Source organism: Aulonocara stuartgranti (assembly GCF_965226115.1).
Source record: "Aulonocara stuartgranti genome assembly, chromosome: 13".
In the NCBI taxonomy this organism is placed as follows: Eukaryota; Metazoa; Chordata; class Actinopteri; order Cichliformes; family Cichlidae; genus Aulonocara; species Aulonocara stuartgranti.
Genome location: NC_138949.1, coordinates 6,776,651 through 6,802,675, shown reverse-complemented (window position 1 = coordinate 6,802,675; position 26,025 = coordinate 6,776,651). Strand labels below are relative to the sequence as shown.

The 26,025-nt window shown below is 41.8% G+C and overlaps 1 protein-coding gene across 4 annotated transcripts in view; it reads left to right on the top strand.

The window, feature by feature from the left end:
- The first annotated feature begins 4,380 nt into the window (after window positions 1-4,380).
- The window catches only part of smap1 (small ArfGAP 1), a 169,952-nt gene continuing 148,307 nt past the window's right edge, over window positions 4,381-26,025 (top strand). For 2 of the 4 annotated variants that reach the window (XM_082557643.1, XM_082557642.1), the window contains exon 1: window positions 4,381-4,826. In XM_082557643.1, coding sequence (XP_082413769.1) covers window positions 4,709-4,826 — 118 coding nt within the window. In that variant the 5' untranslated portion in view covers window positions 4,381-4,708. The remainder of the gene's footprint in view (window positions 4,827-26,025) is intronic. The other 2 variants (XM_082557644.1, XM_082557645.1) reach the window with 2 other exon arrangements.

The window sequence follows — 26,025 nt, the reverse complement described above, 5'->3', positions numbered from 1 at the left end:
GGGCAGTTATTTCTGTGTTACACTCTCACAGCTCGAACAACGCCAATTTGCTTTCTTTGCTGTGCAAAGTTCTTTTTGTAGACATTTTTCTTGTTTTTTAAATTTGCTGTTTAATATAGTGAAAGGTGAAATATTATAATCAAGCCATATTTTTTAAGTATATTGGAAACAGTCACCAGACAAGTAGATTTAATATCTGAAGCATCCAACTGCTGGGAAAAAATATTCTGGGAGTCAGTACATATCCAAAGAGTAAAGGGCTCATTTTTGCACCACTTCTAGATTTTAAGGGTGAATATTAGGAGCCAAGAAATTAGGTCAAAGAGCTAGATTCACTCAGAGATGGAGAAAGATGTAATAACTGCTCAGTGACACTTAATATACTGCAGATTTAAAGATTACATGAAATGTCTTCATTTTAATCACATATTGGATCTGTATATGATGTGTGAACATAAATGCAAACAAATGTTGCATGAACAGCAGGATAAACAGGTTAGCTTGCAGTAATGTGGTGAATTCACGCGTTGGACTGATACACACAGTGGCTGTAGTTTATTATTATTATAGATTATTTTACAGGTAATGATGCTTAGATCCACTGACTGAATTCAGTAATTAAACCAACTTCATACTGTCAGTGTAAAGACAATATACAGCCTACAGTTAGTGTAGGTAATGGGACACAGCCGAGATTGCTGTGAAACATCTGCTTACATCCTGTTGAATTCAGTTGTGCACTTCCACAACGAGCAGCAGGTCAGCTGATTACAACCTGTACAATATGAAAATCTACGGGAGCTTATATTAGAAATTATTGTGAGCTTTTAGTATTTTCCCCATGCTGAGCCACTACAACAGATCTTAGTGTTCCTCCACCTGAATCTCCGTTTAGGTGTGGAGGCAAAGTCACCCTCTGTTTCTTTCTCTTTTATTGCTTGTGTCCTAAACAGTAACAGTATCAAGCTGAGTACATTCATTAGAATTAGAATTTAGATTTAAATAACATTTGTATTCTCGTGTACTAATATTTTTGTATTACATTAATATAGGAGACGGTTTAGTTACCTGTGCACAAAAATAGATGGTAGAATTGTCCTACTTTATGCTTTCTGACTTTTTTTGACTGTACTTTTTCACTTTTATTTGATTCAAACCTGCCTTTGTTCTCTCCGTGTCTTGTAGTTGTATATGAAAATGTAAGCTGGATAAAGCTCCACCAGAAAAATCCTTTCAGTCCATCTCCAAGTATTTGAATAATTAATTGGTGCTTTGTTGTAATGCACAAAAGGTCTGTATTACAGACACTAGCAATTAAAAGACTTATCTTCAAGATACAAAAGTAAAACAGCAGTTCTTTTGTCACGACCCAACTAAACCCAGATACAAGACACAAGTTTACTTACCTGGATAGTAAGGTACAGCAGACAGTTTGGATGGATCTACCTTTAGCTGAGTATATTTGTAATGTGTTGCAAAAGTTAAACCCAAGTGGAGACTTCTTAAACAAAAGACACACCTTTGGTAGAAAGTCCAGAAACCAATTAATCCAAAAGAAACAACAGAATCCAGGCAAGAACTCGCACAAGGAAGAGTAGAGAAATCTAAAGCTGCAAATTTACAGTCATGACTTAGAAAAGGTAAAACAACTGAAGTTTTTCGGTATACCGGTACTATAAAAGACACATCTCCTGGATGCACTGGTACGCATCTTCAGTGATGTATCCTGGGGTCATCAGGTGTTTCGGGTCTCATCATACACCCTCGCCCAGGCGACCCAGCCGGGGGTGATCATGCCCCGACTTGCGTACCAGTAGCTACCCACGGATCAGCCCTCTTGATCCACAGCCACCTTGTGGCTTTCTCTGCCACTTCACTCACAGCCTGGATGGCCCTCTTCTTGGCTGCCCCAGCCACGCCCAGCCGGCCTAGGACTTTGCAGAGTGATCGTCCTGCAAAGCCCCTACAACCCACTTCTATGGGCTGATGCACTCCTGCACTAGTTCCTGGTACTTTCCTCGTTTCCTTTCATTGGCCTCCTCGATCCGCTCTTCCCAGGGCACTGTGAGTTCCAGCATGATCAGCTGTTTTGAGGCCTCAGAAATAATTATCATGTCTGGCCGGAGGGATGTTTTTGCAATGTTCTGAGGGAACTTTAGCTGTTTAACCAGGTCAGCCTGTAGCTGCCAATCAGAGGCTGTGTTGAGGAGGCCAGTTGTCAAATGTGGGCGCACCTGGGGTTTCTCTCCAGCCTTAATGAAAGAGATTGCCTTCCTCGGAGCATGATGATGCTTGCAGGTGCTTATTGCTGAGGCAGTCTTTTCAGCAACTACTCTGAGCACCTGGTCGTTTTACTGTTGTGCAGTGTTAGTTATCCCAAGTTGTTAAAGAAACAAAAACAAAAGCGTACACACCAAAATACTGTTTGCAGATCTCACAAATGGGGAAAATAAACCCACTTTCCACCGTCCACAGCTGTATCCTTTCTCACGCCGTTTGCTTTTCTGTTGGAGCACACACGAAGGGACTCTCCAGCTATACATGCAGTTGCCACATAAACATACAAAAATCAATAAACTTCAACATAATGAATCCCTTTCAAATTAAGAGACTCCTTTATATGAATGCATTCAGCAGTAATTTCACACCAGTGCTGAATAAAATCTTCTAATTACTAATGTTCAAAACTTTGTTTTGTGGCAACTTCTTTTACCCAGAATTGAGTTACACTGATGGAAAAATGTCTGTCACTGCAGGCGATATATGATATTTGAGTGAAGATGAGGCTAAAATCTCTTAAAGATGCAACGCTAAAGGTTTGACAAGTTTATTGCAGGCTTGAAGGGCAACAGCGAGTTATGCAAGGCAGTTATTTCAGAGTTGAGGGGTAGAGGGGGCATGCAGGATTTCAGCAGGTTTGACTACACAAGAAGAAACTTTAGAGATTGTTACAGAATTGTCTCTCAGGACTGGAGGCGCATGCACAAACAATAACAGCATAAACCACAAACATTGGCACTACAGTGCAAAGTGCAACAACTGAGGGAGCTTAGGAGGAAGGTCACGCGCTGCAGCACACAGGTGAGTTAATTTCCAACAGCTTCCAGGTGTGAAGTATAGAGGAACCCCACTTATGAAACAAATTAGCAGAACTAGTACACCCACACAGATACTCACACAGATATGAAACATTAAGCACTAAATGGAACACCTGTGCTAAGGTGTTTCATGTTTTTCACACGCAATATTTTTCTTTTTAAAACATTTTTACTTGTTTAATTTTAATTAAGCATTTTGTGGGTTATGGTGTATTGAAAAGCTGTGAAGTAAGGGCACAGGAAAAAAAGAAACTTGCCACAAGGGGTCGCCACAGCGGGTGGCTCTGCATGTTTGTTGGTGTTTTATGCAGGATGATCTGTTGATGCGACCCCAAAATGGGTTTGTGTTTTAAACGGAAATAATAATGATAATAAAAATATTATCATTATTATTTAAAGTACAAGCAGCAAAGATAAGGACCTGACTACTACTAATCAGAAGGTTTGTGGTCCCTGGTTGTTCCAGCCTACATATCAAATATTCTTGGGCAAGATACTAACCCCAAGTTGCTCTCTGATGCATCCATCCGAGTGTGAATATGTGTGAATGTATATTAGATAGAAGGTTCTGAGATGTAGAAAAAGTCCTTGTTATGGGCACGCCCTATGACATCAACGAGGTCTTTAGATTGAACTAACCAAATATCATGTTGGTCCGATTAAATCATCAAGGCTTGAAAATAGCTAAAAATGTCCAAACTTACTCCCCTTTTGTGTACAGTATTTGAATAAATTTAATGGTAAAACACTGAAATTCGCCATGCTGGCTCAGGAACACCATCTGACAAAAACTCAGTTCTAAAAATAAAGTAACACCAACGAAGTCTTTCCTGAACAAATTTTAGATTACACCAGTCAACCAGTTGGAATTGGTGTCCCAAAGAGTAAAACACAATTTTCTGTTGCTGCTAGGTGGTGCTACGAATGATTAATACTGACTGATAATGATTAATACATATTGCCATCAAGATGCATTCAGGGTCCTTATCAAACACGAACAGTTTCGAGCAGATGTCTTGAGACGTTAAACGCATGTACCAAATTTCATACAAGTAGCTCAAACTATGTTTTAACTTCATTAAAATACTAAAGCTGGTTTCTTCTAATTTTTTTAATTAGTTCTCCAGGATTCCTCTTCAAGGACATTTAAAGCTCTTCTTTCAGTGTCAGCTGTCTTTTGTTCTCTGTTGTTTCTCTCGCAAGATGATCCCACGCAGCTTTAATAATGTTGATGCCCGGGGTGTGGGGAAGGACAGTCGATGAATGATAGTGGGTATGTGTTTTCAATTTACTGCATTGCTGGTGTGTTCAGGATTACTGTCAAGCTGACAAATGAAGCCGTTACCAATAACGCGAAATTCCTTGTGTGTCCCATACCACTTGTGTGATTCTGATTCACGCGCCGCTGCAAAAATTCCCACAGTCGTGAAAGCAGCAGAGATGATGCTGCCACAGATCCGTATTACCTCGCTAGCAGGTTGTAAGCTAACTGAATAGAGGCAGCAAAGTGCGAGCAGAAGGTGATGTCCCACCCTTTTTAACACAGGCTGAGCACTCCGTGGTTTTCATCGACTCTTCACAGGCAGGTCTAACTTCCGAACTTTGGCGACATGACGACGCGGTCGGAGAGAGAAAAAGCCCAGAAACTGAATGAGCAGCATCAGGCCATTCTGTCCAAACTGCTGAGAGAAGAGGATAACAAGTACTGTGCTGACTGTGAAGCTAAAGGTAAGCCCGGCAGCCTCTGCGGCTAACCTTGGTGTCACAGGTGTGTGCATGACAAGATGTAACGAGGAGGGCACCTGTCCGTTAAAAGGCACAGCTAGCATCATATGTATCATACAGCTAGCATCATATTGTAAGGTTATTCTGATGGGAGTCACTTGTGTGCAGCAATGCTTGCATCCGACCTTTAGGTTTGATGCTTCATATGAACTGTGTAAACCTGACGAGTCCTCCCCGTTCATATCCATGTTATGAACAATGAGTCATGCTACGCTACTGGTTTCTTAATTACATTTAAGCCAAGTATAAATATTATTGAGCGACAGTTAATTAGAAATACCTGAACAACACACAACTTCCGCTTTGTTTTTTTTTTCTTTTAAAGTAAAGTCGTTATCCAGCGCTTTTATTATTTGGTTCTTTCCATAATAATAATAATAATAATAATCCTAAGATAAAATAAGAAAAGAAAATATATACAATATACAATAACACATACTCTAATACAAATACTTTAATGCAATTCAGTTGATTTGTAGTGAGAATATATATGTTAGTATTGAGATTCAGCTACAAGCCAAGTTGTGATTTTGCAGTTTCACAAAAGGGGCATCGCTAATAATTTTCTCTATTTTCCCTTTTCAATTTGTATTTCAGTTTTTGAAGTTTAGAAATCCACGCCTGGGCTTTTATTTTGAAGTTGAGTGGTTAATAGTTCCGGTCTTGTGTTGTGTAAGTGTGGCTAACTTGAGGCGGTTTTCGCCCGCAGGTATCGATGTCACGTCCTTGACTGGTTTATTTATGAGCGGAAAACGCGTGTCTCCCGTGTAGACTCCACTGACTTAGAGGTGTCGTTTGCTCGCTGAATGCCGAGGAGAAAAGCACGTGAGCTCAGATACTGCTGCAGCGCACACCTTGCTTCTGGCTAGGCATGCCTTCCTGCGAGGGAAGCCCCCTCTCCAAACTCCATTCAGAAAATTGAAAGCTTAAAATTCCCTGGAGTCGAGTGTAAAATAGAGTGTGATGGAAGAGGTTTCATTAAACCTTAAGAGTCGCTCTTTAATTCGGCATAAACAACAACTGTAATGTATGATGTCAAAATTGCATGCATTTAGTATATATTATTAACAAAAAAACGTATAATTCTCACAGGACAGCATTTCCCATAGGCTTTCACTGTTACCTAAGCACCCTAAGAGAAAGTCCAGCCCATATATGCCAGTCAGTAAATGTCCAAGCATGACATTTCCAGCCTTTTCAGTGGTGATTGAACGGCTCTTGTTGGGGCTTCCTATGACTGAGATTAGATGCCTTTTGCGTCATCATGGTTCTTCTACCATCTGACATTTGTAATCCGTAGTAGCAGACCTCAGTGAGTCTCATTGATCGTGTTGCTGCTCCTTTGTTTCGTCATATCCTCCTCATCCTTCATGTTGAGCTTAATCTATTTCATGATTCTTCAATGGTGATCTCAGTAGTTGGCGTCAGTGCACTATGGAAGGGAAATGTACCTTAACCTTAATTACCTCTGTTTGTGTAAGTGGACTAGTATGCAGTATTATTATTTTCTGTGATCATCCTTCCTCTGTGGAATAAGTTTTGGAAAGGTTTTATTTTGGGAAACCTCTGACCGAGGCATCTCACATCAGACTGGAAACAAACTGTGTAAGTGCTGGTGTTTATTAAAGTGGGCCACAGGGATCCGGTCATGATGCTCTTTCGTAACTCTTGCCAAATTTGACCTTTATACTGGGCTAGAGGTTGGAAAGCAGCCATAATGTTTCTTGTAATGTGGGCCTATATATTATAGAATGTGAGGCCGGAAAACTTCAGTCAGTACTGGTCTCCCAGTTCATGAAGCAAACCAATGTACTGGAGTTTACAACAGAAGTGCTTATCTTACTTGTTTCTAATGCACTTATTCCCCTCCATTCCACCTGCTGAATCTCATTTTAACCCCTGCTTATGGAGGGACCAATATCCAAAACTAATAAACAATTGAAAATGTGACTCAAAAATATGTAAAATGTATTAAGGGGGGGGGGGGGGAAACTTCACACAGTATCTTACCGATTTATGTTTTTGCATCTTTGGTCACGTGGCGGACCTGATTTTACTGCACCTGGCAAAAACAAAATAATAATTAAATAAATAACTGACTAAGAACTAAGACAAAACAAATGAGTCTGTAAAAGGATTTAAAAAGTGTAAAAGTTTTGTGTCTTCTTTATTTATTTATGTATTTATTGATGATTTGAGCAGTTTCAGTCCTCCACAGATTCTGGTCTATTACAGATATGTTTATTGGCTGTATGCTGTTTGATATATGGCCATATGATTTTCTTTCTTTCTTTCTTTCTTTTTTCTAAATTGCAGAACAAAATAAACCCTGTGAGTAATGGAGAAATGGTGCCAAAACAGGGTTTGTCCATTTATGGTTCTTCCAACTAAAATAAATAAATTTTTCCTCTTTGTGGGATATTTTTAGCAAGGGAAAGGGATGTGCCTGAATGCACCTGACAAGTAAATAGCAGGGTGTCGAAGTCAGCTGTGAGCTCTCCAGATGGATTACCATTTTTGCAGCTGCTTAGCCTGAGTTCTGCTGTGCAGCCTCTGTGAACCTGGTATAGCAGCATACGAAACAGTCCTCTAGCTGCTGCAGAACAAAATAAGGACTACCGTGACAGTGATTGGACAGTGAAAGCCAGTACAAATAAAGCTGCTGTGGTACCTGGAAGCAATGGAGAATGGCCTTGTTTGCAGTTCTGTGTTGTTTAATGTCAGCTAGTTTGTTTTGCACAGGATTTTTGGTGTTAATGTGTGTTTCCCATGTGAGTTGACTTATTTCGTTGTTCTTGTAAATCCAGCTTAAGCGTTTGTGTGTGTGTGTGTGTGTGTGTGTGTGTGTGTGTGTGAGAGAGAGAGAGAGAGGGAGACTGGGCTGCTGAATGCAGATTAATGAATTCAGCAGGCATTCATTATTTATAGTGTGGGTGTACTCTAACTTTTTTATTTGTTTTTGTCTGTGTCACTCCTGCAAATCCCTATCCTTAGGTTTCTTAAATGCAAAGTGCTTATAAATCCAGGTCTTTGTTCTGAAATGCAGCGATTCTGTATACAGTGTGCTAAGAGGATGGGGTGAAGGCTTTGTTTTTATATTAAAGTACCTGTTTTATTTTTGCATGTTTAACTGGCAGAATTAATCAGAACATGACAAGTAGACCAGTGTTCCAGTGGGTCACTACTGAGTCCAAAAAAAAAATCTGAAATTAAACCAGTTGAGGCGGTTGGGGCATCTGAGCAGGATGCCACGTTGGTGAGGTGTACTGGACGTGGTCTATCAGGAGGACACGCTGGATACAAATACACTGTATTGCCAGAAGTATTCACTCGCCCATCTAAATCATTGAATTCAGATGTTCCAAACACTTCCATGGACACAGGTGTATAAAATCAAGCGATTGTGAATGACAGCAACTCAACCATGAAGTGCTAGACCACCTTAAACCACAGAGTGGGTTAGCTGATGCTGAGGCACATGTTGCACAGAGCTCTCCAACGTTCTGCAGAGTCAATCGCTACAGACCTCCAGACTTCATGGGGCCTTCAGATTAGCTCAAGAACAGTGTGTAGTGAGCTTCATGGAATGGGTTTCCATGGCTGAGCAGCTGCATCCAAACCTTACGTCACCAAGCACAAAGGATCGGATGCAGTGGTGTAAAGCACGTTCCTAAAGTGACCAATTATACTTTACCAACCTGTCTGGGTTTGGTGGTGTCCAGGAGAGTGGTACTTATGGTTGTTGTGCTTAGTCTCTTAGTGTGAGGATCTCTTAATGTTTCAGCACACCAAGACATTTTGGACAACTTCATGCTACCAACTTTGTGGGAACAGTTTTGGGAAGGCTCCTTCCTGTTCCAGCATGGCTGTGCACCAGTACACAAAGCCAGGTCCATAAAGACAAGGATGAGCCAGTTTGGTGTAGAAGAATTTGACTGGCCTGCACAGAGTCCTCATCTCAACCTGACAGAACACCTTAGGGATGAATTTGAGTAGAGACTACAAGCCAGGACTTTTCGTCCAAAATCAGTGTCTGACCTCATGAATGTGCTTGTGGAATGGTAAAAAACTCCCATAAACACACCCTAAAGCTTGTGGAAATTCTTCCAAGAGGCGTTGAAGCTATTATAGCTGCAAAGGGTGGGCTGACATCATATTAAACCCTATGGATTAAGAATGGGATGTCACTCAAATTCATATGTGTATGAAGACAGATGAGCAAATAATTTTGGCAATATAGTGTGTCGCCCAGCTGCCTTTCGACTTGGTCTACTTCCCCTGTGACCCAGACTTGGATAAGAATATAGATGGAAGGATGTATAAATGAGTGAATGGTAGTAGAAAGTTTCTCACGTCCCACATGAAGACACAGTCGGCAACACTACCTAGAAAACTGTCCACTTTCAACAATAACTGATTCAGCCTGCAGTCACTACAGCACAGAACTGGCACCTGACTATAAAACTATATAAAGTCATAACATTTGACTGGTTCCTATTGTGATAAGTCTTTCAGGTTGCTATGTTTAATATAATGCTTAGTAGTAACAGTAAGTGTTGAAACTTTAAATGGCACATAGACTGTAAGTCAACACACATTCCTTATTATAATGAACAAAACCCACACAGACTCATCATGTAGATAAAAATCCAATGTAGTTTATTTGTATGTTTCCCGCATACAAAATAAATGTGGTACACAAAAATCCTGGGGTCCGTCTCTGGTTGTTTCACTCTGCTTTTCTCATTAAGCCACTGACTGCCCTTAAGTGTTCATTAAGCTTCATTATGTATGAGCAGCAGCCCTGCAGGGACATGCATGCAGCTCAACATGTATTACAGAGAAAGGAAATGAGTCATCCTAACACAGAGTGGACCTTACAGCGATAAGCAGTGTTAGTTAGGTTTCTGTAGTCGGTTATTGAGATACATCATCGAGGTAACAGCAAAGTCCTGGATGTGGAGGGTCATGTGAGGCCACAGGTATAAACTCCTGGGCAGTAAATAATGTCTTTTGACTGGATGTCTTTAAAATACTCCTTTCGGTCAACCAACAGTCCAAAACCCCAATTTCTTTGCAATACTTCACATAGAGTCATGCTAGTAACTGAGGCGTTGTTGTTGCATTTTGAGCAAAGAGAGCTGTGGCTTGCTTTTGAATATAAAGCATCATTTCAATGTTGTTTGCTAGTAATTTGCAGTATAATGTAAAAATGTTTTTTCTTTTTAACGATTTATGCTATATGACATTTATCTTATTTATGTTACCAATTTTCTGCATTGGTGAGACTTTATAAAGGTTTAAACTGGCTCCTTCTCTCAGTAGTATATAGTGTATTTTACAACATTTGAGGTTGTCATTAGATGAAAAATAAAATAACGCAATCAAAACTGAGAAAAATGTAGTTCTTGTTAAAAATTAAATGTCTGGTACACAGTCTCTCTCTCTCTTTTTTTTTTATTTTTATTTTTTTATTTTTTATTTTTTTTAACCCAAGTCAGCATATGGCTCATTAGTATTAAATCTGTGAAGTGTGACTTTGGGAGAGCTTCCATTTAGTCTTCCAAACTTTGTGGCACAGATGATTCTTTAATGAGTAAAAACACATTTGGGCTCAGCTGATGAGGAGCCAGGTGAGCTAACACACTATCCTCGTCCCACCTGGTTTCCTGTGGCTGAGTGTGGAGGAGCTGCCCGAGACTTGGCTGGGGATTTAAAACCGAAAAACTTCCGATCATTCAATAGGAAGGGTGTACCATTTATGCAGGCCTCATCTCAGTACGCGCCACGGTAAAATAATACTTTAAAATCTTTTGATAATCCACAGTGGGCTTTTTGTCCGTACAGGACTAATTGAGGTCTGAAAAGCACGGAAGTTGATTTTTAAAGCGACCTTGACTGATTCTATTCACAACAAGTAAGTATTATAGTTTTAGCTATTCTTGATAAGAAAACGTGCTAAACAAACAAAACTAGAGTAATGGCTTAAAGCTCTTATTTATTTCCAGCCTTACTGTGACTCAGTTCCACTACTGGTTCATATTCAGACTTGAAATGATCCCAGTGGCCCCAAAACCTGATCTATTGATTTGTGGTTTCCTCTGCAGCCTGTGGCATGTTTTATGTAGGTTATTTAGAAAGTGGCAGCATCCAGTCGGACCCTGTGAGTCATACTGTCACAGCTATTTTTATCCAAACACACTGTGGATAAAAAGCTTTAGAAAGCTGAACATTTAGACACTTGAATGATTCTAGATTCCAAACTGTTTTTAAATTATACTTAGATCTCACACTATCAGTTACCAAGTGCAAAATCAGCCAGCTGCCATTGCAGACTGTAGATGAAAGATGGATGTAGCCTAGGGCTGGGCCATCATTTTGGGCAACAATAGAAAAATGAAATATCGCGATAGAATATGGGTAAAACGCGCATGCGCAGTGCCTTTGTTTTCATACGCACACGTCGGAAAAAGCATGGCAGCGAAAGCAAATCCTTGAATGAAACTGATGAACCAGAAGTGGTTTGTAAAAACGCTGCAACTTCAGTGGTGTGGAACTAGTTTAGCTTTCGTCCGTCAGATACACAACAAAGCACTATTTTTGGTAGAGCATGCTAGCAGGCCGTCGTTATTACTGTGTTTTGTTTTTTTGGTTTTTTTTGGAAAATACGGCGCACTTAAAATCAATCCTTTGATTTTTCTGAAAATCGACAGAGCCACTTATAACCCCGTGTGCCTTATGTATGAATTCTGGTTGTGTTTACTGACCTCGAAACAATTTTATGTACACGGCGCTCGAAAATCTGTCAAATGTTTTAGTACGACTTTGCTAAGCTACGAACCCGGACTGCTTGATGGATTGTCAGAGCATTACGGCTGTCGTAGGCAGGAGCCTGCTAACACATTTGGATGTGAGGCTGAAGTGCCTATAGTTACACAGCTGATCTGTTACCCTGTGGCAACCTCTGGTCGCTAGGAAAAATGGATATTCTGAGCAGTAGTGAAACTTAAGTGTAATGCAGAAACGAAGGCCACCTTCAGAGTAAAAGTTGCACCTCTTATTAAGAAAGCACAGCTTTTACAATGAAGTAAATGTTCTCCATTTCCAGTTTGTGTCATGCTTTTGACAGTTTTGCTACCTCTTAGTAAGTAGTTGGAGAGGATGTGCAGACAAATTAGCACCTTCCATGCAAACTATGGACAACCATGGCTATATGCTAACAACCAAAGACACTGCAAGGAGCTTTTCCTTGAACCGTAAACATCTTTACAACCAGCTTCCTCCAGCAACATTGCAACCACTCACAACAGTTTAGGAAAGTTGTCAGATAGTTAGTAACTGGATCCTTGGACCAAGGCAAGCTCACTTGGTAAGCTGCATTCACAAACTGCATGCATCCACAGACTGAGTTACCAGTTAGCAGTAACAGGATAGTGAAATATTCAACTTGTATAAATACTCATCAGACTTCTTGGATATTTTTACGACACACCAAGCCACAATATTTGTCAGAAAACTCCTGTAAAAATGCCCCAAAATAGCAAAAAATATCACAAAGAGGTCCAGTGCCTCTGATTAGCAGAGAGGGGTCCTAACAGACAGGAGCTGTGTACACCTGTCAGTAAAAGCAGCCATGTTTCTAACTTTTCAACCTCAATAGAATCCAAACAGGGGAGTTATAAAAAACTCACCTCTTATGCAGTTTTTACAGATGGGAAGAGTATAGATAAAAGTCAAAGTGTTTTTGAACCAGGCGGTAACCGTTCAAGTTGAAGGTAAACGAGTGTGGTGGATCAATACATTTTTTTTCTTATGTGTTACGTTTACATGTTCTTCTTGTGCTCTGTTTTCTCACACCACCAGAAAACACACTAGGTTAATGCTCTCCTTCCTGGAACAGGGTTAACTTCCTGGTAATTGACTGGCAAAGTGTTCATAGCAGAAGAATAACCTTTACTTTGGGCCAAAGACAGTCCTCTGAATCAGATTTTAACACATTTAACGTAATAATCTTTTATTTATGGGTCCCTCTGAATGAAAGCATGCTTTGGGAAGCACTTTTGTGCTGTGATTTTCTTTGAAAAACTGTTTTTCTCCTCTGTTTTTGTCGCGTTTGTGTTTCTTGATTAAGACCACTGGGATCTCCAGTAATGAGTGAAAATGAGCAGAACAAAAAGACTCGGATGCTAATCTTTCCTATCATTACCTTCACTTTCAGTTTATGTAACAACAGCAGGAACAAAAGGAGGTGTCAGTTCAGCACATATGGGACCATGTGTTGTTCCCAACTGTGACAGCAAAGTGTTTTGATTTTGCTACCAATCTGATTTGTATGTGTGGCCAGCTCGTTTCTATAGCAACTATCTGTAGCAGCTCACTCATTATACCATGGGAAAATGACCAACCCAACTTGATGTTGAAAAATGAAAGATGAAATAATCAAAAGTGCTGCCCGTCACATGAACCTCTGTGGTCATTGTTATCCATGTATCCTGTGTCTCTATGTTAAGTAGCACTGGGGAAAACCATTTCTAGTAGAAACTGACATGGGCGGGAATGAGAATTATTTATATTTAACCTTTAATTTGAACTTTGAGCTAGATCTAAAAAAAGAAAGGAAAAAAACATTACATTTTTGTCTCAGACAGAAATTCCTAATATTTCTTTGTTTGTGAGGAGTTTTTGCTTTTTGCCGGATATAAAAGTCGATTGATTTTTGGCTGCTAATTGTTGAATAGGAAACGTGACATCTGGAAATGCTGACATATGATTATTTGATGGAAAAGGATTGCACTTTTCTGGCACCCTTGCTACTCCTGGCGGCACATTTGTGTTTGTGCAAATATGACTTGCATGTAGTTACTGTTTAAAATATGAAAAATTGGTTTCACTGCATTATTGAAGGATGTAATCAATCATTTAGTGGTGGATCTGAAGATGAAATTGTAAAATGTTTTTTGAGCTTTAATGTTTAATGCAGTGCACTGCAACAGAGCTCCACCCATTCATCAGTGGGCAGATATTAGCAATTTGCTTATCTACTGGTATCAGTATTTGTAACAGTTGATAAATGAAAAACATAATAAGGACAAGGGAGAAACACCCTTCAACCATGTTATGAGTGTTGATGTTGCACAGTTTGTCCAGCAGATGGCACTTTGCAACTTTGCTGTTTGGAGTGCTACAAAAACGAGTGCAATAACTCCAAATAACAAATGTTAGGAAAATCTGTTTATGTTGTGTGTTTCTCAAAGGAAAAAAGATGGCGACTGACATTTTGGAATGTCAGATTTTTAATTCACCAAATATTGATATCTGTCCTAAAAATCTCACATTAGTCGGGCTCTGCTCCACACCAAGAGCAGAGGCAGTGTATTAGAGTTTATTGATGTGGAAAACAAGCTTTCACTCTGTAGCTGATTGACCGCTCGGAACGAAGAGCTCCGGTTTCATTCATCAGTTTGTTTTAAGGCTTTGGTGTGATCAGGTGCCATCCATCCTCCGTGCTGCCTGCTGCAGTCAGCGTATGTTGGGTGTGGCAGCCATTCTGTGACCACTGCAGAGCGGTGACTCACCTTAGCCTCTCAGCTGTAATTCCACCCTCAGACCTGCCAGCTGTCTACGCACGCTGCCCTACATCTGTGTGTGTGTGTGTGTTGAGACAGTGGTGCACACCTTATTGATTGTATTTCATTTGCCTGTTTGGCCTGGCAGGTCAGTCTATCTACTGCTTAGTGGATTATAGACTATAATTTTAATTTTCTGTTTTAACACAATCCTTTCATCAGTGTAAGCAGAATCTACACACACCACGTGCACACACACACACACTGCCTGACTACGCGTCAGTATTATGATTTGTGGCAGGCGGTGCTCTGAGCTGGCACATGCTCTCTTGTGCTGGCGCAGCGGATCTTGGCAAGCGCCCGTGGGGTATTCAGCACTTTGACGACCTGTCCTTGGTACTGCTCCCCTGTCATGCACATCAAATACTATGGCACATACACACACTCACTCAGCTGGGCTCAGAATCTGGTGCCCACACACCTGTACTTGTACACATTTTAAAGGTGTGAAGGGCAGACTAGTTTTGTAGTGTCCTGTCAAGGAGACAGCCTTTGGTAGGCTGCAGCGAGGTGGTACAGCATCACAAAGCAAATGTAAATTTAATCTTAGACACGTGAAGAAGAAAAGTGCAAGTTTGGTGTTATTTTTGTGTCTGTGTGAACAGCTTCAAAGTGAGAAAGGGGGACACAGTGTTACTGCTGTTTAGGAATCTGCAGATGCTGGCTATAAACCTGTTCCTAAAAACTAAATCGGGTTTGTCTAACTGCTCTTTCTTACAAGCCAGCAAAGTCTTTTGACTAAAACACTAATTTTATTTTGCAAAACCCAGAATTTGTCTGGTGCTTCTCTAGATTAGTTATGTGAGTTACTTTGTGGTGCATTGCGTTTTTGTGTATTTTAATAGATTAGTTCACACAACCAGCAACTCCAGGTATTTGCAGGCCAAAATCTGTGAGGTGGTTTTAAAGTGTGTAAAATCAACAAAGGTAATGCATACCGTCAACTTCCAATTAGAGTTGCTGAATCAGAGTCGTGCTTCACTTTCCCTGAAGCAGAACTTTGTCAGCTTAAACTGCAGACGGAGAGTCGGGGTGGCCCCGGCAAATCTTTCTATTTGTGAGGATTTGCAGCACTGATGGCATGAGACAGTAGGTTGAAGATTCTCCTGTCAGTGGGATTTCTAAAGTTTGCTGTCTTGAAATGTAAATGTGTAAAAATGTGTGTGCCATTTTTGTACAGAGTCAGAGCTAGGGATCCAATTAACCTTCAGATAGCTGAGCTGTAACTAGATTTTTAGCCAAAAATGAGAATTTTGATGTAATGTAAGACAAATATAACACATGTAGCTAGCAGGGATTGACACTATTGCCTCACAGCAGGAGCGTCCTGGGCCTAACTGTGTGGAGTTTGCTTCCTTCCCCAGTCTAAACGCATGCATGTTGGGTTAATAGGTGGACCCACAGTGACCATAGGTTTGATTGTGAGTGTGAGTGGATGTCTGCCTCTGAATTTGAAAAATGGATTGCTATTTAGTTTGAAAGATATTAATGTAGGCCTCTGTGGGTCACCTGTGCTCCTGGGTGACTGAGGTACAGGAGCAGCAGTGGGAGGTGCGAACGTGTGGCTTTGCACATAATCCTGCATCTTCAGATTTGGTGCTCTGTATTGCACATTAACAGCAGATGTATGTGTGACTGTCCTTATAAAATACGTCCATGTTGCAAAGATTGTTGTCAGTAGTTTTTGATAACATGGAGCTCTGCTGTAACGTCGTACACAGATCTGGCCTGTACTGTCTCTAATGAGAACAACAGGAAATGGGCTCTGCTGTAGTCTCCTACACTACCTTCTGTCACCAGCAGATGGAATACTGTCTTCACTTTATGCTTTTATTCATTAAGTGTATAAAATAAATAGTCATGTATTGCTCAGGACTGTCATTGCTCTCATTTATCCATTTCATGTTGAAAACATAATGAGACCGTCCACATGCCAGACTTGTGGACCTGTTATTGTGTTTGTGTCCCCTGTGTGTACGCCTCTGTCTGTCTCACTCTTTATAACCTGCGATGATGCTTTTTATGGTTTATCCATCTGTCCTGATTTATTGACTGTCTGCACTCTAATGTTCCACCATTAGTTTGAGGACAGGGAATAAGAGCAGATGATGGCTTTTTATTAGATTTTGCTCTTGTTGTTATGAAGAGGAAATACTGTTGGAGGGGAGCTCGGTTCTCCTTGAGGATGCACTCCTTCCTTCTTCCTCTTCACTGCTGACACAGAGTCGCACTAATGGGCCAGCAGGGAGCAGCACAGCGCTTCTTTATTTTCCCCCTCAGCCTCCAGTCTCTTATTCTCCACTCCAATACTGTACTGAAGATTCTGGCAGTCTTTCAATGATTTACTAAGAGGGCATTTTATTAATTAGAAAATGGGGGTTCTTTAAATGAGACTGCTGCTGAATTTCAGCACAAGGATGGTGCGTTTTCTCGCCTCGGGCGCCATTCAGCCTCTGTGCACTAACATTAGCATTTGTTTTTGGTTCCTAGAAAAGAAAAGAGAGCAACTAAAGTAGATCCATGCATCCATACATAATTAAAGGAGCCATGAATATTCTGTAACGATTTGAGCTTTCGAGGTGTTAATAGGGCATTAAGACAAAGGAAAGCAGAGTGAAAGATAAATGAAAAGGTAATTCAAATAAGAAGGAGATACAAGGGTGGTTGTGACTGTGACCAGGCAGATTTCTGCAGGTCAGGTCCACAGAGGCTGCCTCTTTGCAGCCACTAAAGCGTTAAACTACAATTTCCAGTGCTTCCCTAAAGGAAAAGGAGCACTGGATTGATCTCCACGGAATACACCTGTGGCCACCCTGCCTGTCACACACAGCGTTTACGCACACTTGTCACTCGTCGTCCTGACTGTCCTCAGGTTGACAGTTGGGGCTTTAATTTCATGCTCGGCTGACTGCCCACCTCCCCTTGCAGTTGGGAAGTTCCTCTGTCACTCATCAGGGCTCCTCTGCGTTGTGTGTGCATGTGCGTGTCACAGTGGAATATTTGCCTCTGCATCTTTCTGTCTACACATGCTGCTAATAATGTGTTAATCTGTACATATTAGTGTGTGTACTTGCTGGGGTGGCTGTCTGTGATTGCTTGTGTGTAGGTGTATCACTTAGCTTTTATGCATGTGCAGCTGTGTGTGTCTTTTGTGCAGGCGTGTTTTTGTGTCTATTCAGGTCAGCAGTCTACAAATTGTGTGCGCTTGTTTGGGGGAGGGGGTGCAGGAAACTCCTTTTAGCTGTCTATTTTTGTCCAAACTTCAGTGCAAATATAAAGTTTGTCAAGATGAATCTACACGAGACAGGGGAACAGATACTAATGCTGTGGCTCATTCATGTACTGATCACTTCCCAGACATTATATCCATCAGCAGAGGTAAAGATTGGAATTAAAAATAGGACAGCACATTAGTGGTCAGTAGGTTAATGGACACTGACCAGTGTAGAAGGTCGGAGCTCATATATCAGAGTGGCCTTTAGTCTGCAGGGCCGAAGCTCTACTTTTAGATTGCTAAACCAGCCGGTTTTACATTACACCAAAGCATTTTTCTTCTTCCTTTTCCCCCCTTTTTTGAAGCATAGTACCTGTGAGATTGAGCTTTCCCTTTTTTGCAGTTAAACGTGCATAATTGATGTTTTTGCCCACTAGGGGGCAGAGGAGGAGCTTTTGGAGATAAAACTGACACAGGATTTCCAACAGAAACCTTCTTAGCCACACTGGCTTCAACCAGCATAGGAGTGCAGCAAATTCATTTTGCACTCAAATATTACCAAGCTATCATACAGTTGCTGACAAGAGTGACGCACAGCAGGGAGCTTATTTTCTACTTCACCACCAACTTACTTGCTACCCACTGCCTCCTATAATTTAGTGGACCGGTATCATAAAAAATTGCTAAAGCAGTATAAAGTTGTAACTTGCTTGTTTGTAAAACTTGTTTGCCATTATTGGACAACAGGATGATTATAGAAGCTTAATGAGATTCATTAGCTAAGTTAATAGTGGTAGCTTTTGAAGGGGTAAATGGGCAGATTCTGCGCTTTAAACATGAGGCGTGTCTTCTGTTAGCTTCAGATGTCAGAATGCCTCGTTGATGAATGACAGTTTCAGCTTAGAGGCTCATATTTTGCTACTGCTGGTCCAGATTTAATCAGTTTGTGGGCTGCGTTTTCCCTTTTTGTGTTTAAGATCTGTTTGTAAAAATGTTGTAGCCAATTATAGTTCAGATTTAAACTGAGTTAACCTTGCTTTTCAGCTGGGTTGCACACCTGTTGTAGGACTCAGCAGTATGTTTGACACCAACAACCTTGTATTGTACATTTTAACTAGGTTAAGACAGACTCCATGTGGGTCCTTTTTCAACTCGCACAAAAGACTGAATTTCTAGGATACATTTAGATAAAGCAGTAAACCTGATAAGATATGCACAACTAGGCAAAGCCCCAATTTAAATAAAGTTGGTCAGCGGTCAGATTTTGCTGCTGCTCTGGAGCATATTGTTAAAGAAAGACTGGCAAATTATAAAAGAGGAAAAAAACATGGTAACATCCCAAGTTTTGTGCATGAATCTTGAAAAAAGACCTGCTATACAGATGAGAAAGTCAACTTGGTGTTATACTTAATAAGCCAAACATTATAAACACTGATAATCTGTGAATTATCCCTTAGTCATATCTAGGGCTGCCACGATTAGTCGACTAGTCACGATTACGTCGACTATTAAAATCGTCGACGACTGATTTAATAGTCGACGCGTCGTTTGAAGCTTTGTAAGATCCCAAAAGCCGCAGGAATGAGTAGCAGGATTTAAGAGTGTAATAACGGACTGAAACAGAAGATGGCAGCACTGCATGTACAAGGATGCCAGCTGCTGTTAAACCCCGAAGAAGAAGAAGCTGTGTCCCAGAATTCATAGCGCAGCCCAGCTCAGTTTTCAACAATGGCGGCAGCTAGTTAGTTTTAATATTACTCTTATTATTCTTTCTGGGTCACAAAATAAACGTTTAACATATTTTCAGGCGAGAATGTAGCTGTGTAAACCTCAAATATCTGCTCAGTTTATCAAGACACCACATATTTTCAAAAGCGCTCCAACATTTTCGGAGACGTCTGTTACCCACCAGCTCAATAGCTAGCCGGGGGCAAGGCTCACTAGAGCCCGTGAGAACACCGGACTCCCGGGAAATCGTTTTCAAACCCACTGCCGTCTTTCGCTACTAAGGTTAAACATGATATATAAGTCACTTAGATAACTTACAAATGTTATTGTTTGGTCTTTTTTTGGTATTTTATTTGTTCCTGAGTAAATCGGTTTGGCTGAGATTAAAGTTATAGTTTTTACACAGCTGAATAAACGTCAAGCAGACAACTGAGCATGAGATGCTCGAGAATATACTCCGGTGTCCTGTTATATTTTAGATAGCAAGAAGTTTATTAAACTTCACCGAAACAATCTGCAAATTTCATTAAAATTTAATAAACTATCATCTTGTCTTTATTTTTAGTTAGCACCTTAAACACTTAAAGCTGTAAGCTAATGATAGTTATATAAGAGCAGATGCTGCTGGTGCAATAAGCTGTACATTTTACAATGGATGCATGATCTGATTAGTTGACTAATTGCAAAAATAATCGGTGACTAGTCGACTATCAAAATAATCGTTTGTGGCAGCCCTAGTCATATCTCCTGTCAAGGTATAGGTTATATGTAGCGCTGTATACACTGAAAGAGACACGAGATCATGTAGTACTGGGAGGAAAAAAAGTGTGGGTTGTCCAGAGTTAATTGAAGTTGCCACTAATAGGAGCAGAGGATACAGTTGATTGACAAATGACAAGGTGGTAAATGCAGAGTTACCTAGGTAACCGCAGCTGTCCACTAATAAACAGCTGTCGTCTACAAAGTGATGAATAATGAGTGAAACACTTCATATATGGACGTGACTTTAGACAAACAATCAGACAGTCAGTTGTGTGAAATGAAAGTCGAAGGGGTAAAGATGTGAAAGAGTGAAAAGTCTCAGAGACGCAGAGACTCCTGCTCACAAGTCAGAGCATCAAGAAACATCAGTGCAAGCCACTCGTCATTGCATGGATGAATGTTATTGGCTTCTAGAAGTAGTGCAACACAGTTAAGCATTCGGGGTATAATTTGTATGAGTTTTACTTTTTGACTAAGCACAACCAGACTCTAAAGCTCTGTGGATTTTCAATTTAGAAATACTCACTTTTCAATTTAGAAGTCCTTCCTCTTCACTCCGAATTCCTTCTGTGAAGAAAGCCTGAGTGTATCTGGATGCTTTACACTGCACTGAAAATTCATTTCCAGCCTCTTCAAGCACTGTGTTTTCTGTTGTGTGTAATTAGACCTCAGGTGAGGCTGTCGCACATTTTGTACTGGAATATTTTTGAGAGAGGTTATCTGAGAGCAGACCAAAGTGAAGTCCAATAGATACTGATAGATATCCAGCAGATAGAGCCCAGCTTACAATAGCTGAGCTGCTTGATTTGGGCTTAACACTCAGTCATCCCTGCTTTAATGCTCCTTTAGGCCGTCTAGTGCATTAGTGCCACTGCATTAACACACTGATGCTCTTAGCCGAGACAGTCAATCCTACTGCACTGTGTGCTGCTGCCGCCATCCAACCAGCGCTGCCGCACCACCATAATGTAGCCTAGACCCAAAGAAGTTGCACCTTTGTGCGTGCTGTGTTCAATGCCATTTTCAGTCCTTGGATTGACAGATAGTAAGCTTCATGGTCTGGAGAAGGATGGAGCCAAAGATGACGCTGCGGGACTGTAGCCACTAGCCCATTAAAATGATTTGACTGTCATTTCCATGCCATCTCCTATTCATCTCCATGGAGATTTGGCTGAGCTTGGGTTGCTTTGTGCCATGATGGATGATGCATTTGCACAGATTTCTGTGGGAAGCTCTTACCCTGAGTTTACTCAAAAAAAGATATTTTAGAGAACTGACTAGTATGCACAATTATATTAGTATTTGGGGTTTCAGAGGGCTTGATGTTCTACGGACTACTGTATATGAACCTTTTGTCTGAATTTTCTTAATTTTCCTGAGAAGAAAATTGGTGTGAAAGTAAGGCAGAGCTTAAAAAAAACAGTGCTGTAATTCTTTTCAGTGTTAACAGACTCTTCAAATTTGTGTGCCGAGCATCTTGGCTCCCAGACTACAAAGAAGCCTCTCTTCTTTCCCTTGAATGTGGTCGTTCTGGGCAAGTGCAAAATCTTTTATCTTAACACATTGTTGAACTGTGCATGCTGCATTGTTCGGAGCATGTGGAGGATGCCCTTAGTATTCTGCCTTAACTACATTGTTCAAATTGTGCCTATAGTACAATCAAGCAACGTTAGATGATACCATTATTCATCGTATTTTTTTATTTTATTTTTTAAACAATAGGTCGTTGATTTAAAATGGAGGTTCTTATTGTTATCTGACATTATGCTTAAAAGGGATATTGCACTTCCTGAAGGCTCTGGACGTTGTAGGGCTGTCCTGGTTGACACGCCTCTGCAATGTTGCGTGGAGATCAGGGGCAGTACCTGTGGACTGGCAGACCGGGGTGGTGGTCCCCATCTTTAAGTAAGGGGACCGGAGGGTGTGTTCCAACTACAGGGGAATCACACTCCTCAGCCTCCCTGGGAAAGTCTATGCCAGGGTGCTGGAAAGGAGAGTTCGTCCGTTAGTCGAACCTCGGATACAGGAGGAACAATGCGGTTTTCGTCCTGGTCGCGGAACACTGGACCAGCTCTTTATCCTCTCCAGGATACTTGAGGGTGCATGGGAGTTTGCCCAACCAGTCTACATGTGTTTTGTGGACTTGGAGAAGGCATTCGACCGTGTCCCTCGGGGTGTCCTGTGGGAGGTGTTGCGGGAATATGGGGTGTCTGGCCCATTGCTACGGGCCATTCGATCCCTATACAACCGTTGCAAGAGCTTGGTTCGCATTGCCGGCAATAAGTCGGACTCGTTCCCGGTGGGTGATGGGCTTCGCCAGGGCTGCCCTTTGTCTCCGGTTCTGTTCATAATTTTTATGGACAGGATTTCTAGGCGCAGCCAAGTGGCGGAGGGCTTTCGCTTTGGTGGCCTCAGAATCTCATCTCTGATTTTTGCAGATGATGTGGTTCTGTTGGCTTCATCGGGTGAGGGCCTCCAGCTCGCACTGGAACGGTTCGCAGCTGAGTGTGAAGCAGCGGGAATGAGGATCAGCACCTCCAAATCTGAGGCCATGGTTCTCAGCCGGAAAAGGGTGGAGTGCCCTCTCCGGGTCGGAGATGAGTTCCTGCCACAAGTGGAGGAGTTCAAGTATCTCGGGGTCTTGTTCGCGAGTGATGGGAGAAGGGAGCAGGAGATCGACAGACGGATTGGGGCTGCAGCTGCAGTAATGCGGACGCTGCACCGGTCCGTCGTGGTGAAGAGGGAGCTGAGTGTAAAAGCGAAGCTCTCAATTTACCGGTCGATCTACGTCCCTACCCTCACCTATGGCCACGAGCTGTGGGTAGTGACCGAAAGAACGAGATCGCGGATACAAGCGGCAGAAATGAGCTTCCTCCGAAGGGTGGCTGGCCTCTCCCTTAGAGATAGGGTGAGAAGTTCGGCCATCCGGGAGGGGCTCAGAGTAGAGCAGCTGCTGCTCCACATCGAAAGGAGCCAGCTGAGGTGGTTCGGGCATCTGACAAGGATGCCCCCTGGGCGCCTCCTGGGTGAGGTGTTCCAGGCATGTCCCACCGGGAGGAGGCCCCGGGGCAGACCCAGGACACGCTGGAGAGATTATATCTCTCGGCTGGCCTGGGAACGCCTTGGTATTCCCCCGGACAAGCTGGAGGAGGTGGCTGGGGAGAGGGAGGTCTGGGCCTCTTTGCTTAGGCTGCTGCCCCCGCGACCCGGCCCCGGACAAAGCGGATGAAGATGGATGGATGGATGGATGGGATATTGCACTTATTTCTCAACTCATATAAATAAGGAAACGTTATGCAAAAGTAATGCTCATTATTTGAAACTGAGGCTTCAGATTGTTCTGAAAAACAGGTTTCCAATTTTTTTTTAATCTGATTTTGAGACGTCACAGACTGTGATTTTAATTATGTGATGGGCAGAGATGGGCAGTAACGCGTTAAAATAAATGCGTTACTGTAGTCCGATTACTTTTAAAGTAAGGGGTTACTATTGCAAAAAAGTAATTGGATTACTGTTACTTTCCCGTAAGCAAATCAAATCAAATCAAATCACTTTTTATTGTCACATCACATGTGCAGGCACACTGGCACAGCACATGCGAGTGAAATTCTTGTGTGCGAGCCCCACAAGCAACAGAGATGTGCAAACACAACAACACAAACGAGCAAAATACAAGAATGGCCAACCTGAAACTAATAAATATATGTACAATATATAATAGTGTATGCATTTCTGGATGTGTATACTAAATATTTTCCTGTGTGTGTGTGTGTGTGTGTGTGTGTGTATACACATTTTTACAAATTAAATAGTAAAAAAGTAAAATAATAATAATAATAATAATAATAAAATATATAAAATATATAAAATATACAGAGTTGAATATGTGCAAAACAAGTGGCATTTATATACAGTGTGGAGTGCATAATGTTGAAGTTCCAGTAGTGAAGCTGAGGTGTCTATGACGTGTTCAGCAGTCTGATGGCCTGATGGAAGAAGCTGTCTCTCAGTCTGCTGGTACGGGACCGGATGCTGCAGAACCTCCTTCCTGATGGAAGCAGTCTGAACAGTTTATGGCTGGGGTGACTGGAGTCCTTGATGATCCTCCCCGCTTTCCTCAGGCACCGCTTCCTGTAGATGTCTTGGAGGGAGGGAAGCTCACCTCCAATTATCCGTTCAGAGCACCGCACTACTCGCTGGAGAGCTTTACAGTTGTAGGCGGTGCTGTTGCCATACCAGGTGGTGATGCATCCAGTGAGGATGCTCTCAATGGCACAGCGATAGAAGGTCCTGAGGATGCGGGGGCTCATGCCGAATCTTTTCAGTCTCCTGAGAAAGAAGAGACGCTGCCTTACTGCGTTATTAAACCGACACTTTGTGAGAGTGTCTCATGACACAGTTTTTGACGTTCGTGGCAGCAGCAGACGTGTGTAGATCAACAATGGAAAACAGGGAGTGTGGGCGAGAGTACGACGCAGCATTTAAAGCTCGGAGGTACTGACATTACTTTTGAGTTTGATTCTGTAAAAAGTGACAAAAACATTAGCGTCTGCTGTACACTCTGTGGGAAGAAAATTCATTCTACAGCGAAAAATTCAACTTCAAATCTGAGCAAGCACTGAGCACACTGCCACGGGAATGTGACATTCATAGAGAAACCCCCGGATCCCGCCTACTGACATGACCGCTGCGGCACCGGGCAAACCTCCACCGGCCCCTCTCCTGCTAAGCAGGTGAAAATAGATTAACCTCCTAAGACCCGAACTCTTCCACGGCATGCATTTTTAATTTCTCTTTGATATTTGGGCATATTGGGACCTGATGAATGTAAAAACAAAGAAATACCAAATTTTTGTTTCTAAGAAAAATGAGAGCTACATATGAGGATATTCATTTAAAATTTTGATAGAACAGTAGCAGAATAATGTCCGCGTAAGTGGATATCAGGCCCTTGTAGAGCAAAATTAAGTATTTTGGTCTAAATAACCCAAATTGTGATGTCCACATACAGTGGGGCAAAAAAAGTATTTAGTCAGCCACCGATTGTGCAAGTTCCCCCACTTAAAATGATGACAGAGGTCAGTAATTTGCACCAGAGGTACACTTCAACTGTGAGAGACAGAATGTGAAAAAAAAATCCATGAATCCACATGGTAGGATTTGTAAAGAATTTATTCGTAAATCAGGGTGGAAAATAAGTATTTGGTCACCTCAAACAAGGAAAATCTCTGGCTCTCACAGACCTGTAACGTCTTCTGTAAGAAGCTTTTCTGTCCCCCACTCGTTACCTGTATGAATGGCACCTGTTTGAACTCATCATCTGTATAAAAGACACCTGTCCACAGCCTCAAACAGTCAGACTCCAAACTCCGCCATGGCCAAGACCAAAGAGCTTTCGAAGGACACCAGGAAAAGTATTGTAGACCTGCACCAGACTGGGAAGAGTGAATCTACAATAGGCAAGCAGCTTGGTGTGAAAAAATCAACTGTGGGAGCAATCATCAGAAAATGGAAGACATACAAGACCACTGATAATCTCCCTCGATCTGGGGCTCCACGCAAGATCTCATCCCGTGGGGTCAAAATGATCATGAGAACGGTGAGCAAAGATCCCAGAACCACACGGGGGGACCTGGTGAATGACCTGCAGAGAACTGGGACCAAAGTAACAAAGGTCACCATCAGTAACACACTACAACGGCAGGGAATCAAATCCCGCAGTGCCAGACGTGTTCCGCTGCTGAAGCCAGTGCATGTCCAGGCCCGTCTGAAGTTTGCCAGAGAGCACATGGATGATACAGCAGAGGATTGG